We start from the raw sequence: 13,694 nt of genomic DNA on the forward strand, positions 1-13,694 counted from the left end.
TCCCTTATTTATCCCCTCAACAACAATTTCTTTTTTAAAAAGCTTTAGAAATGGGCTTCGTCCAAAAGCTAGGGAATTCATAATTTTTCCTGTGCACAGCTCAGTACCTCAGTGGAAAGTATTAATCTGTCCTCTAACATATATTGTATACCACCAGTAAAGCTTATAGAGTAAGGGCTTGATATTTATAACTTTGATTTCAAAAGGAAATATGATTTCACCAAACAACATGCTCTTTTATGCCACATTAAGGTCAATGTCACGCCTCAGGTCAAGCAGCTTCAAAACATAGTTACACTCAATTAGCCTCTGAATTTAAACAGTCTCTAAACTACATCAGAAGGTTAATACTTCTCAACTGTGATGTTAAGTTCTCCTGATTCAAACGACAAACGATCAGTAAGATACAACATCACTACATTTTTGTTTACTGACTTATACATGTCTATAAAGTTGCTTTACAGCAATTTTGCTCTGTTTACAAAAGCAAAAGTGCTGTAAAGCAAATACAGTGTTATCAATCAGTTTATAACACAACATATTTTCATCAGCAGTTAAGACAAATGATTAGCATTATGTTGTTATAAATAAAAATTTACTAAATGTTACTATATTGTTGGTATATGTAATCATAAAACAATGGAATTTATAAACATATAGAGAACAAGAAACAAGTGACTGTACAATTAACTGAAGACTGAATATTCGAAAAATTCACCAATACATTTGGAGAATCAATGTAGAATGTGGAGTGTGTTATGAACATAAATTGGGAAAAAAAATCATTCACCATTAAATTTTTTCTGGATTGGATAGAGTACAAACAATGAGCTGAGGTGTTGAATGATGACAGTCACCTAGAAAAGTATTGAAAGTCATAAGATACAATAAAATCATTGGTTGTAGAAAGTCCCTTCAATTCAGTTAGTGAATACATACTAGATGCAAAAAACTGGAAGTAGACATTAGTGTAATATCTATGATAATTAAATAGCATACGTGATTATTACTTTCAAACTGACAATGCAAAACCTGTACCTGATCCCTATTTGCACAACTAAAACTGCAAAATTAATTAATTAATTAATTAATCTTGAGGACAGTGACCTTCTTCATAGCTGACAGATATTCTCTCTCTCTCTCTCTCTCTCTCTCTCTCTCTCTCTCTCTCTCTCTCTCTCTCTCTCTCTCACACACACACACACACACACACACACACACACACACTGATGTGCAGCTACATTTATAAAACTATTCACCTTCATTTATATGTTAACATGCAAGAAAAAATCAATTATTTCAAAATATTTGCCATTTTGTCTTATTTATCTACCTCCTAACTACTACAGTTTCAAATTTGACAACAATAAAACTGTTGATCCATTGTTAATTCGAATAACTTTTAACAATTTGTGCCCTTTCTGAGACTGGGAATGGATGAACCCTTCCTTCGCCATGGTACCTGTACTTCTTAGCCTTTATTCTTCTTTTCTTTATCCTTCTGTCAATGAAGAAGTTTGAAAAATGAGGAATGTGTGTGTGTGTGTGTGTGTGTGTGTGTGTGTGTGTGTGAGAGAGAGAGAGAGGGGGGGAGAGGGAGAGAGAGAGAGAGAGAGAGAGAGAGAGAGAGAGAGAGGATTTGTTACTGGTCTGCATATTTGTTGGAAGTTTTCAAAATTATTTCGATGACACCTTTTCAGGTAATACTAGCATACCAGTACTGGGTATCATTACATTTTTGGACTCTTCTTTGAGGAGATCACTAATGTTCATTGGAAATATTGTGAGATCTTCCTCAATTTCAAACACTGACAAAGAGAATACACTGGTTTTGGACAAAATAACATGGATACTAACAAAATGCACTGTAGTCCAACTTGTGAAACAAAACTCCCTGAATCCTATTGAGAATTAATTCACGTCAACAATGGCTACCAAGTTTATACTATTCATTGCAAAGAAACAGTTCTATTTTCTTGAGGCTCGTCTTGCTAGATGATGGGTAAAAAATATATATCTGTTTTTCCAATACACACCACAATTACGCAGTAATGATTGTGGAGACCTGTCAAAACGCATTATTTCATTCTCAGTTGGATCAAGTGCAACGATTTGCTGGGAACAATGTGTGTGTCACTGTACAAACATGATCAACTAAAATGCTTTCATGGGTCTTATAAATTAATCATCTGTTTAGTATTACCATTCAACTTCCCAAATAATTATATGACTGTCAACAGTCATTGCAGTGCCTCCATTATGTTTCACAGTTGGTAGCAGAAACTATAGCTAATACTTCCCATTATGATCTCAATACAGATATACATTCTACAGCAGGTAATGGTGTAAAAATAAACACATTCTTTGATACTCCAGGTTCTGTGCCCCTGACCCCACATGAATTCACCTGCTTCACAAAAGGGTTGATGTTACCAATCCTACCATAAATCTTGCACTGGCCCTTTCTTGACAAATGTCTTCTTATTAGATGTGATAATTATCTTTAATACCCATCTGCCTCTGCCCTATAGTTCTGCCTCTGCTTAATAGTCCAGGTTTTTTTTTATTACTGTATTAGCAGACAAAGAAAGAATTTTTTACTAGGCCTATGCTGCCAAACACTTAATACAGATTCACCACTGACAATTTCCCCTCACTGGAAATCTGGAAGGTCCCATATAATGAAAGGTCAATGTAAAACCACAACAATGAGAGATTTCCTGGTGAAACATCACATCCAGAGATGTCATACATAATACAAAAGGAAAACAAAGTTGGAGTTTTTTGTCACTTTTCACTTATTTGATCTCTGACAGAGATTTATTACTCTGAAAAAGACCAGTTGTTCTGTGATTTGTTTTCTATCTTACACGGGGTAAGTAGACGTTATATTGCCACTTGCTCTAGGGGGTACACTAAACCACAGGTAGTCAAATATATATTCCAGTAAATCCTCAATAAACTGAATTCATGAAGTGAACTAGACTTGGCCACTGTTTCTATGTTTCGATACAGTGTATTGATACGTGGAACTGTTTCAGTGTTTCGGAACGGCTGTGGTTCACTGTTTCGAAACAGTGGTGTTTCATTCCGCCCCCGTCTCGGATAACCGGACCAGATTTGATCTCGAGCCAGACACAGAAACTGTATCGTTGTTTCAAAATAAGGCTGTTTCAGTCCACCTGTGCTTGGAACGGACTAATTGTATCGAAACAGTGATGTTTCATTCCGCTCTGTGTCGTACGAGATTCGGGCTCGGCACAGGTGCTGAAACACAACATACCACTTCGTGAAACACTTTCAAGAGTGTCGAAATCTTTTTGACAAGCAATTGCATGAAGCTTAATATATCCGAAAATAAAGCTTCATTTCTAACTGACTGTCCTATTACGAAATGGCGTAACATCTGCTTTATAAACACTAACAAAACAACAAAACAACACATACTATTCACATTCAAAATAATAAATATGTGAAAATCATTCGATTAAATTACACTTTTTTTATAACGTACGCTTCTCTTTTCATGCACAGTAATCGTATTAAGAAACGCAAGTAGGCCTACAACATTTTGAATAAAAAAGGCGTAGAGCGACAGTTATTAGACATATACATAAATTTGATGTACGTATAATTGCAAGCAATCTGTTTGACATATCACTGATAGTGTAATGGTGAACGGGAAGGGCTGGGAAGCATGGTGACTTTATGGTAACGGTTCGAAACACCTTGAAAGATAAAAAAATTTTCTGTTATATTTTGTTATTTATTCGAATTATTTGGCGTTTTTTGAGAGTCTATAGTCACTGTGCCTATTATCCACAATGATTCCCTTCGTGTGCATGGAAATTAGCAGGATGGGTATATGACCCATACTAACGGAATGTGGGAATCCCAGTAGCATATCCGTTGTTTCTGCAGTTTGCTCCTACCTCCAGTTCCGTTCGTGGTGGTTCTTCTGTCTTCAGCCAATTGAAAAGTATGAAAGTCACATAACACGAAAGCAGCGCATTTACTGCAGGAAACACAAAACTGCCAAGACGCGCAAGTGATAGTTTCATACTTTCTGCGAAATAATTAGCGCTCTCGCACCTCATTTGTGTTTATATGGACATACTTATACAATAGACATTCAAGATGATAAAATGTGTAGGTTTATTAGATTACAAAACACAAACTGTTTCACTGTTTCGAAACAGTGTATCGAAACATTACATTGTACTGTTTCATTTTTTTCGAAACAGTTAAGTGTTTCAGTTTACCCATCTCTAAAGTGAACAAAGCACTAACAAGTGTGGGATGTAGCAAAAGTGACATAAAAATACAACAAAGAGAGTCAACCTGGCTATGCAAGGGTGTGATACAAACAGCTACAAAGCACGACAAGCAATGAGCCATGCTGTGATCTTGGGCCACAGGCTCAATGTCGAACAGTCACTGATGGGTGGTGCCACATAACGTGCATATCTCAGCAGTGGCTCCCCTTATGACAGCTGCCCGCAGCTGCTAATTGCAGCCATAGTACCTCTGACATGTCCACGTCCATGCTAGGCAGGAAATCTAAATCACTGTTGGATGCAAAAGTTTGGTGTCCACATTAAACTGTATATTGCTCTATAACTGGCTGAGCATGCCAGTTCAAATGTTGGAGGAAGGTGATGGCACATCACTTTGATTGGGACAATACCTAGTGAAGTATTGTGGTATTCAAACGAGACTTTGGATTACTGAAAACTTTACTGTTACTTACTGTCATTGTGCCACAGGTAAATCAGAAAACAAGTTTTGAGTGAGAGATTCTTATACTGAGATTTTGATAAAATTTTATCCACTCCTCATAATGAATGTTGTCTCAATTACGTGCAAGTAATACAAAACAACTTGAGATCTTCACAAGAGCTATGGTATAAGCAGTCTGTGCAATAAACTAGATGCCAATGCAATTCTTAAAATAGTTTTTGTGTTTATTGGTGTTCATTCATCTACTGTAACTAGGAAATAAGCACTTGAAGGAAATAAAGAATTTACGTGTACTAATGCAAAACTAAAAAAGATTTACAAATGAAGAAAATTTCATAACTCACCATATATGTAATCTGTGTTCTTGAGTCTTGTACCTCTAAGAAGTATGTTTTCTGGTCCCAGTGGTGCAGACAAGCTAACTGAATGTCGTCTCACAGAACTTATGCTCTGGACACTGTTTCTCCTCATTGTCACCCTCTTGCTACTACCTGCATTGTCACATTCTTCAAACTGTGTTGCTGAAGAATTCCTTTTCAAGCCATTCCTTAATGAAGTGGAATCCCTTGACACTGAGTCTTCTGCCATGTGACATGTTCTGAAGCTCAGTGAACTGGTTCTAATGCTAGCATCACTATTCACTTTAATCACAGAATTCCTATTCACTGGTGCATCAGTACTGATCTGGCTTGCTCTAAAACTCACAACACTATTTCGACCTATAGGAACATCACCATTAACACGAGATGAAGAACTCCTTAACAAATTTGAATCTTGGTCTGAATCACTTGATTTGATTGTCATAAGACTAGTTCGTCCAAGAGGTATTTCTCCATTTAGCTGGACAGCTTCATCAGGAAAAACTTCAATTTTTCCATAAAATTTGTACAGATCAGGTGTTGGCTGTTCACATTCTATTAATGCATGGAGTGTTGCTAACTGTTCTGGCTGTGAGAAATAACGAAGCAGCTTGGGACACAGGAGTGTCTGAAACGTAGGAAGTAATCATTCAGTGTTATCATGTTCATGTTAGTACTATTACTACTAAGAAAACATCTTGTATGAGACAAATTCTTGCAAATCTTAGTACCTCACCATTTCCATGATAACATACAATTTCTGAAATTGTCACCAGCTCCTGATTTTCACATTTTCATCATGCAAAATTCACATTACAAGAAAGAAATGATGTCATAAAGAAATGTCCACCATTAATGAGTCAAAGTTGGTGTTGTAAAGTACCATTAACTATTAGTACATAACTGTACAATACAAAACAACTCCAGAACTCAACACTGGTTAGATAATTTCAGAGAAGCAAGTTGACACAATAGCTGTAAGACAGCAATCAGTATGCAGAAATTAAGATGTAACAATTGTAACAACTGCTAGTTATTTAACCATCCATTAATATTAAGTACATCACAGTTCTGTAGCTATGACAACATCATTGTACAACAAAATTAGAACTGCAGTAGCTTTTGTATTTAGTTGTACGGTATTTTTTTTATATCTTTATGGAATTGCTTATAAAATTTTATTTTACATCAATAAAAAGTAGTCTAAAACAATAAAAAATATTATGAATATTCATGTATTACATACCTTAAGGTTAGTTTCACCATCAAGATTTGCAGTGGTAACAAAACATTTCCCATCTTTCTGACTAGAGGATAAAAGCACCATATCACATGGAATGTCACTGTCATTTTCAATCCTTATCAGATCACCAACGCATAACAGTTTTGCCTTCACTTTCTGAAAAATGAGAAAGGAGAACCAGAATGACAGAAAATCCAACATATTTTATTTATTCTTAATTATGTTAACTGCTGTAGAATGAGAGTATAACCACAGCACAACAAAAAAACTCATGTTTGTTTCTTATCTTTCCACAAACTATTTTATGGATATGTTGACTGACTGCATCTTTCAGCATTCTGGTGGATAACTTCAATGACTGACTGTCTTATTCTTAGCTTTATGAATGCTGCAGTTCACAGTACACATAATCATTATGCTCAGTAATGATTCTATCAGCATACAATGTCCGCTCAAAAAATTCCGAGACATTCGTTATTTCATGCCAATGGTGTGCTGGAGTGAAATGCAGTTGGCATCCCTGCACATACCTGTGTTAAATGTGTAACAGCCAGAAGTTTCATTGTTGTACATCTTTTAGTTACTGCTCAGTGCCATATTGAGTAGAATGTTGTGTTGCGCAGTTTGCGAATTTTGCAGTGTTAGATGAGCAACGTATCTGCATTAAATTTTGTATGAAACTTAGGAAAACCTTTACAGAGACACACCAAATGATGCATAAAGCCTACAGTGGTGGGTGCTTAAGCCATACTTAGTGTTATGAATGATTCACAACGTTTAAAAATGGCCAGACAGAAGTTAAAAATAACCCTCATTCAGGATGTCCTTCAACATCTACCAGAGACGCTCTTGACAGAAATGTCAACGAAATTGTGCATGCCAACTGAAGACTGGCTGTCCAAGAGATTGCATAACAATGTAACATTTCAGTTTGGTCATGTCATGAAATCCTGACACAGTACCTTGGAATGCACCAAGTTGCTGCCAAGTTCATCCCCGGTTGATGAGTCAAGACCAAAAATACCTTTGCCTCGTAACCTGTGAAGAGCTTTTGGATCACACAAATGAGAATGAGATGTTCCTTACAAGAATCATAACTATTAATGAAACATGGGTCTATGGTTATGATGTTGAGACCAAGATTCAGTCTTCACAATGGGTCCGGAAAGGTTCTCCAAGACCAAAAATAGCTCATCAGGTCATGTCAAATGTCAAAGCCCTGCTGAAAGTTTTCTTTGACTTTGAAGGACTAGATCATCATGAATTCGTGCCACAGAGACAAACTGTTAATCAATGGCAATATCGGGATGTGTTGTGGCAACTGTGAGAAAATGTGGGAAGGAAATGGCCTGAAATGTGGAGAGAAAATTCATGGCTCTTGCATCACAATAACACATCCGCACATTCATCCCTGTTGGTGCATGACTACTGCACAAAAAACGAAATCGTAGAGCTGCCTCATCGTCCATACTCTCTGGACCTGGCCCCTGCAGAGTTTTTATTTGCAAATTTGAAAATCCCATTGAACAGACAAAAATTCGCAACAAAAGATGAAATAAAAGAAAATTCACAGAAGGTGCTTTGCATGATCCAGCAAGAGGTGTACGACAACTGCTTCCAGAACAGGAAACAGCATTGGGAGCAGTGTATCAATTGTGAAGGAGAGTATTTCAAAGGAGACCATGCACAATAAGAAAAAGGTAATTGTAGAAAAATTTTGTGGATAAAGTTCTGGAATTTTTTGGATAAACCTCATATAACAGTGAATATAAGAGTATGTACAAGACATATTTTACTGAGGTTAGCCGAACCACTGACCATTTCCAATAGTGAAATATATTTTGCAACAGCTAAACCCAAACCAAAATAACATTTAAAAATGAGGTATGCAATTAAACCTTTAAAGACATATTTTTAACATTGATTCGTGACTCCATGGAGTGCTGTGTGCACAACAACCATATATGTTAAATTAAAAGGAAGGTCAGTGTTGGTTATTGATAACTTGATACCAGTGTCTGAGTTTAATTTGTACACCACAGCAATGAAGATGATCACTATGTGATCAAAAATTGATTCTGCTATCAATATTACGGCCAATGCTGACCTTCCTTTTAATTTAATACTTTTAACAGACATAAGCAAAGAAAAATGAAAACAAAAGATCAAATAATTTATTTCAAACCTTTTTAGTTCAGCTATGGTTAATAACACAGCAGTTACCTATTTCATCTGCCAAGACATCAGGGGAGGTGGTGGTTGGCTGAGAAGTAAGGATAACTAAATTTTCTAATGACTAAAACTTCCCTACTTGTTCATTTTTAATACAGTGATTCAGTTAACCTACACAGATATTTAACCTCACTTTACCATACACAGTTTTCTTAACTATGTAGTGGTAGAACTGGTGCACAAAACTTATAATTTTTACTTTTACTCTAAATAAAGAAAGCTTAAAGAGGGTAGTTGTAGTGTGATTTAAATGGAAAAGTACCCAGATTTTAGAAAAGACCTTAGCATTATGTCTGGCTGACATTGCTTGTAATATTTGTAGTATCAAAGGAAAGATCAGCCAAGAAAACTAATAAGTTAGCCATTACAGCTATGTCTACATCTATACTCTGCAAACCACTGTGAAGTGCATCGTAGAGGGTACATCCCATTGTACCAGTTATTAAGGTTTATTCCCACTCAATTCACTTATGGAGTGTGGGAAGGATGATCGTGTCAATACCTCTGTGTTTGCTGTAAATATTTTACTCTTGTCCTCATGATACCTATGTGAGCAATACATAGGGGGTTTAGTGTATTCCTAGAGACAAAATTTAAAGCTGGTTCTCAAAACTTGTTAGTAGACTTTCTCAGGATACTTTCTGTCTATCTTCAAGAGTCTGGCAATTCAGTTTCTTCAACATCTCTGTAACACTTTCTCATAGGTGACACAAACCTGTGATCATTCATGCTGCCCTTCTCCATATACATTCAATATCCACTGTTAGTCCAATTTGGTAAGTACCTCACACACTTGAGCAGTATTTTAGACTGAGTCGAACATATGATTTGTAAGCAATCTCCTTTGTTGACTGACTGCACTTCAAAAGTGTTCTGCCAATAAACTGAAGTCTACCACCTGCTTCCCTCACAGCTGAGTCTTTGTGATCATTTCCATTTCATATCCTTACAAAGTGATACACTTAGATATTTGTAAGAGTTGGCCAGTTCCAATTGTGATTCATTAATATTATACATTAACATTATACTCATAGGATACTAGTTTTTTCATTTTGTGAAGTGCACAACTGGACATTTCTGCACATTTAAAACAAGCTGCCAGTCTTTGCACTACTTTGTAATCTTATGAAGATCTGACTGGATATTTATGCAGCTTCTTTCAGACAGAACTTCATTACAGATAACTGCATCATTTGCAAAAAGTTAGAGATTAATATTAATATTGTCTGCAAGGACATTAATGCACAAGATGAACAGCAAGTGTTCCAACACACTTCCCTGGGGCATACCTTCTACATCTGATGACGACTCTCCATCCGAGATAACATGGTGCATCCTCCCTACTGAAAAGTCCTCAATCCAGTCACATTTTCCACTTGATATCCCATTTGATCATACTTTTGACAGTAAGCATAGGTGTCGTGTATACATGCCTTCTTTCCTGCCAATGCAGCTCACCTAGAAGTCCTTTCCTCTCCTACTTCTCTCCTCCCCCTCCCCTCCAGAACAACCCCGTGCCACCTCCAGATTGCTGCTCATGTCAGATGCAGTTGGGCCTTGCTGGAGGTAGTAACCATGGATGTACGAGTTGTTGTTGTGTGAAACTGTGGAAGTTCTACATCTGAGAAAGGCCTTTGTCCCAAAGCTTATATATTTTTAGTATTCTTTTCACTGTGCATGAAAAGCTCAGCAATGTCTTCTATTTTCTATTTGCACTTATCAAATGTTCAATGCCTCAACAACATGGTGAATGGTTACCATTCCTGCTTCCATTATTTGCAAAATAAATTATTTTTAACTTGTGGCAAAAGCCACAGCCCAAATAATAATTTGTAAAAAATTGCAAATTGCAGTACATTGAATGTTGAAAGATGAGTTATCTATCTGTGATAGATCAACTATCTTCCTAAATGACCCCTTCATCTCTGTTTAATAATTCTTCATAAATGTGTTGGCAACTTTCAGATATGCATTTAATTAAAGAATATCTTCATATACTACAATGTACATAAAATACATAAAAATAACAAAATGACATGCCACAAATGGGATGGAAATCAATAGATGTGATGTATGTGCACAGACAAACAAATGATTACAATTTCAACGAATTTGGTTGATTTATTCAAGAGGATACATAGACCATTCAATAATGCATTTGTCCATCTCTGGTCCTTATGATTTATTTGGTTTGGCATTGATTCATAGAGCAGCTGGATGTCCTTCTGAGGGACACTGTGCCCAGTTCTATCCAACTGGTGAATTAGATCATGAAAATCTTGAGCTAGTTGGAGGGGCCTGCCAATAACGCTCAACACGTTCTCAACTGGGAAGAGATCTGGTGACCTTGCTGACCAACATAGGGTCTGGCAAACATGAAGACAAGTAGATGGAATTCTTGCTGTGCATGGGCAGTCATTAACTTGCTGAAATGTAAGCCAAAGATGGCTTGCCATGGAGGGCAACGAAACAGGGCTTAAATACTGTCAACTTAGAATTGTGCTGTAAGAGTGTCACCGATAACAACAAAAGGGGTCCTGCAATGAAAAGAAATGGCACCCCAGACCATTACTCCTGACTGTCGGGTTGTATGGTGGGCGACAGTCATGTTGGTATTGCACCACTGTCTGAGACATCTCCAGACACGTCTCCACTGGTCATCAGGGCTCAGTTTGAAGCAGAATTCATCATTAAAGACAGTCCTACTCCAGTCAATGAGATTCCAGGCTGAAGACGTGTCTGTAGATGCCATGGTCAGCAGTGGGATATCAACCTGATTGTCATCTGCCACATGGACCAACAACCAGGAGAGATGGCCGGGGGTGCCCTTTCACTTCACAGCAGGACTCCTTTGGTAGTCATCAGTGACACCCTTACAGCACAGTGATACACTGACAATATTCCAACCCCCTATTGTTGCTCTTTGTAGCAAGCCATCCTGGGCTTACATTTCAGCAGAATGATCCCTGGCTGCACATGGCTTGAGTTTCTATTGCTTGTCGATATGTTTGTCAACCCCACTTCAGCCATCAAGCTTACTGGATCTCTCCTCAATTGAGAACATTTAGAACATTATGATGATCTAAACTGCCCATTGGACTAGATTTGCCACAATATCCCTCAAAAGGACACCCAAAGCGAATAACTGCTTGCATAAGGGCCAAAGGTGGACCAGTGCATCATTGAGTTACTCAATTTGCGAAACACTTTCTCTTGAAAAAAATCATCTTATTTTTCTGAAACTGTAACATTTTGTCTGTCTGTACATGTACAACACATCTACCAATTTCCATCCCTTTCAGATAATTCATTTGTAGTGCATCATTTCTTTTTCCTCTTCTTCTTCTTCTTCTTCTTCTTCTTCTTTTCTCTTTAAGAGTGTATTTGAGAGTACTATCCCCTGAATGTATGTAACATATATAATTATTACTCTGACATTCCAGCAACTGCCATGTTTAAAATGCTGAAAACAACTAACCTGAGCACATCCATTGCGGATGACCGTCACAAGAGCACCATTTACTTCTCTGTCGGCACAGTGTCTCAGCCAATCCTCATAACCTTGTTTCACCATAGTCACAACTATCACAAAAACGAGAGGCAAAATACTTGTTAGTGGACTAACTGGACTTTCAATAGACAACTGAAAAAAGAAAAGAAAAGAAACAGAATTATAGCACAGTGAATAACAGGGAGAAATTTTTAAAATTATTATAATTCTCACCTCCTCCACTACAAGCTAAAGTATAGGAATATCTTACAGTAGTCTATCTAAAACATTATGTACAATATAAAAATAGAAAATGACAGGCAGCATTGAAACATTATAATTAATCTCAAATTAAGTGAAATGACTGTATTCATGGGAAGTAAACAATGGAGATCAAAAACCATGATGAGAATTTATGGAATTGAAACAGAAGAAAGAATGAGCAAAACAAAACATTTCCCCCTTAAGAGGGAAACTTGTTCTGTGAGTGTGCTCATGATTATTTGTTGTTTTGAATGGGATAAATGAAAGTTATAGTGTCATCTTTGGTACATTATTGTAGAATATGACACCAAAGTGGTTGCAGTTTCATGTATTTCTCTTGTTCTATATACATTTAGCCAACTTGTGGTTTTTCCTTTGTCTATACATGAAACTATATGGCTCAGAAAAATTCACTTAAAATTCTAAATTTTAACATCTTGCATGTGTACTAAATGTCACTGTTGTGTCATCTTTTTGTGACTGCACGGCAGATTGAAACTGTGTGCTAGACTGGGATTCGAATCTTGGACCTATGCCTTTCATGGGCAACTGCTCAACTGACTGAGCTATCCAAGCATGACTCACGACCCGATCTCACAGCTTCACTTCTGCCAGTAACTCATCTCCCACCTTCTGAACATCGCAAAGTTCTCCTGCATATGTTGAGGGACTGGCGCTCCTATAAGAAAGGAAAAACCATGCAAAACCACAGCTTAGCCACAGCCTGGGGGATTGTTTCCAAAATGAATTGTTACTCTGCTGTGGAGTGTGCTTTGATTTGAAACTTCCTGGCAGATTAAAACTGTGTGCTGGACTGGGATGCAAACCTGGGACCTTTTCAAGGGAAACTACTCAACTGATTGAACTATCCTAGTGTGATTCATATCATTCTCTCACAGTTTTAATTCTTCAATCAACTCATCTCCTACCTCCTATATGTCACAGAAGTTCTCCTGCATACTTTGCAGGACTAGCACTCCTTGAAGAAAGGATATGGTAGAGACATGGGTTAGTCACGCTCTATGTGCTGTTTCCAGAATGAATGAATCAGAACTTCAGTGAAGTTCACAGAGAGGTGTAGAAGCTCTGTGTGACGGGAAGAAAGCCAATGTACACTCCGTGTGCATACCAGGGGGAGTCATCCAAGATGTGGAAGGGTCCTTACGGATGCCATGAAGGGTACATGGTGCAGCCAACTGCAGGTGGTGGCTCATGTTGGCTAATGATGTGTATCGCTATGGATCGGAAGAGATTCTCTCTGGTTTCCGGCGGCTATCTGAGTTGGTGAAGACTGCCAGTCTCGCTAGCAAGATGCAGGCAGAGCTCACCATCTGCAGCATCGTTGACAGGACCGACTGTGGACCTT

The 13,694-nt window shown here is 37.5% G+C and overlaps 1 protein-coding gene across 4 annotated transcripts in view; it reads right to left on the minus strand.

Moving 5' to 3' along the window:
• The window catches only part of LOC126457618 (phospholipid-transporting ATPase IF-like), a 650,785-nt gene that overhangs the window by 134,132 nt on the left and 502,959 nt on the right, over nt 1-13,694 (minus strand). For all 4 annotated transcript variants that reach the window (XM_050094076.1, XM_050094075.1, XM_050094077.1 and 1 more), the window contains 3 exons: nt 12,053-12,217; nt 6,346-6,498; nt 5,085-5,727 (listed from right to left, as the gene is read on the minus strand). In XM_050094076.1, coding sequence (XP_049950033.1) covers nt 5,085-5,727; nt 6,346-6,498; nt 12,053-12,217 — 961 coding nt within the window. The remainder of the gene's footprint in view (nt 1-5,084; nt 5,728-6,345; nt 6,499-12,052; nt 12,218-13,694) is intronic.

The sequence above is a fragment of the Schistocerca serialis genome, chromosome 2, assembly GCF_023864345.2.
Source record: "Schistocerca serialis cubense isolate TAMUIC-IGC-003099 chromosome 2, iqSchSeri2.2, whole genome shotgun sequence".
Classification (NCBI taxonomy): Eukaryota; Metazoa; Arthropoda; class Insecta; order Orthoptera; family Acrididae; genus Schistocerca; species Schistocerca serialis.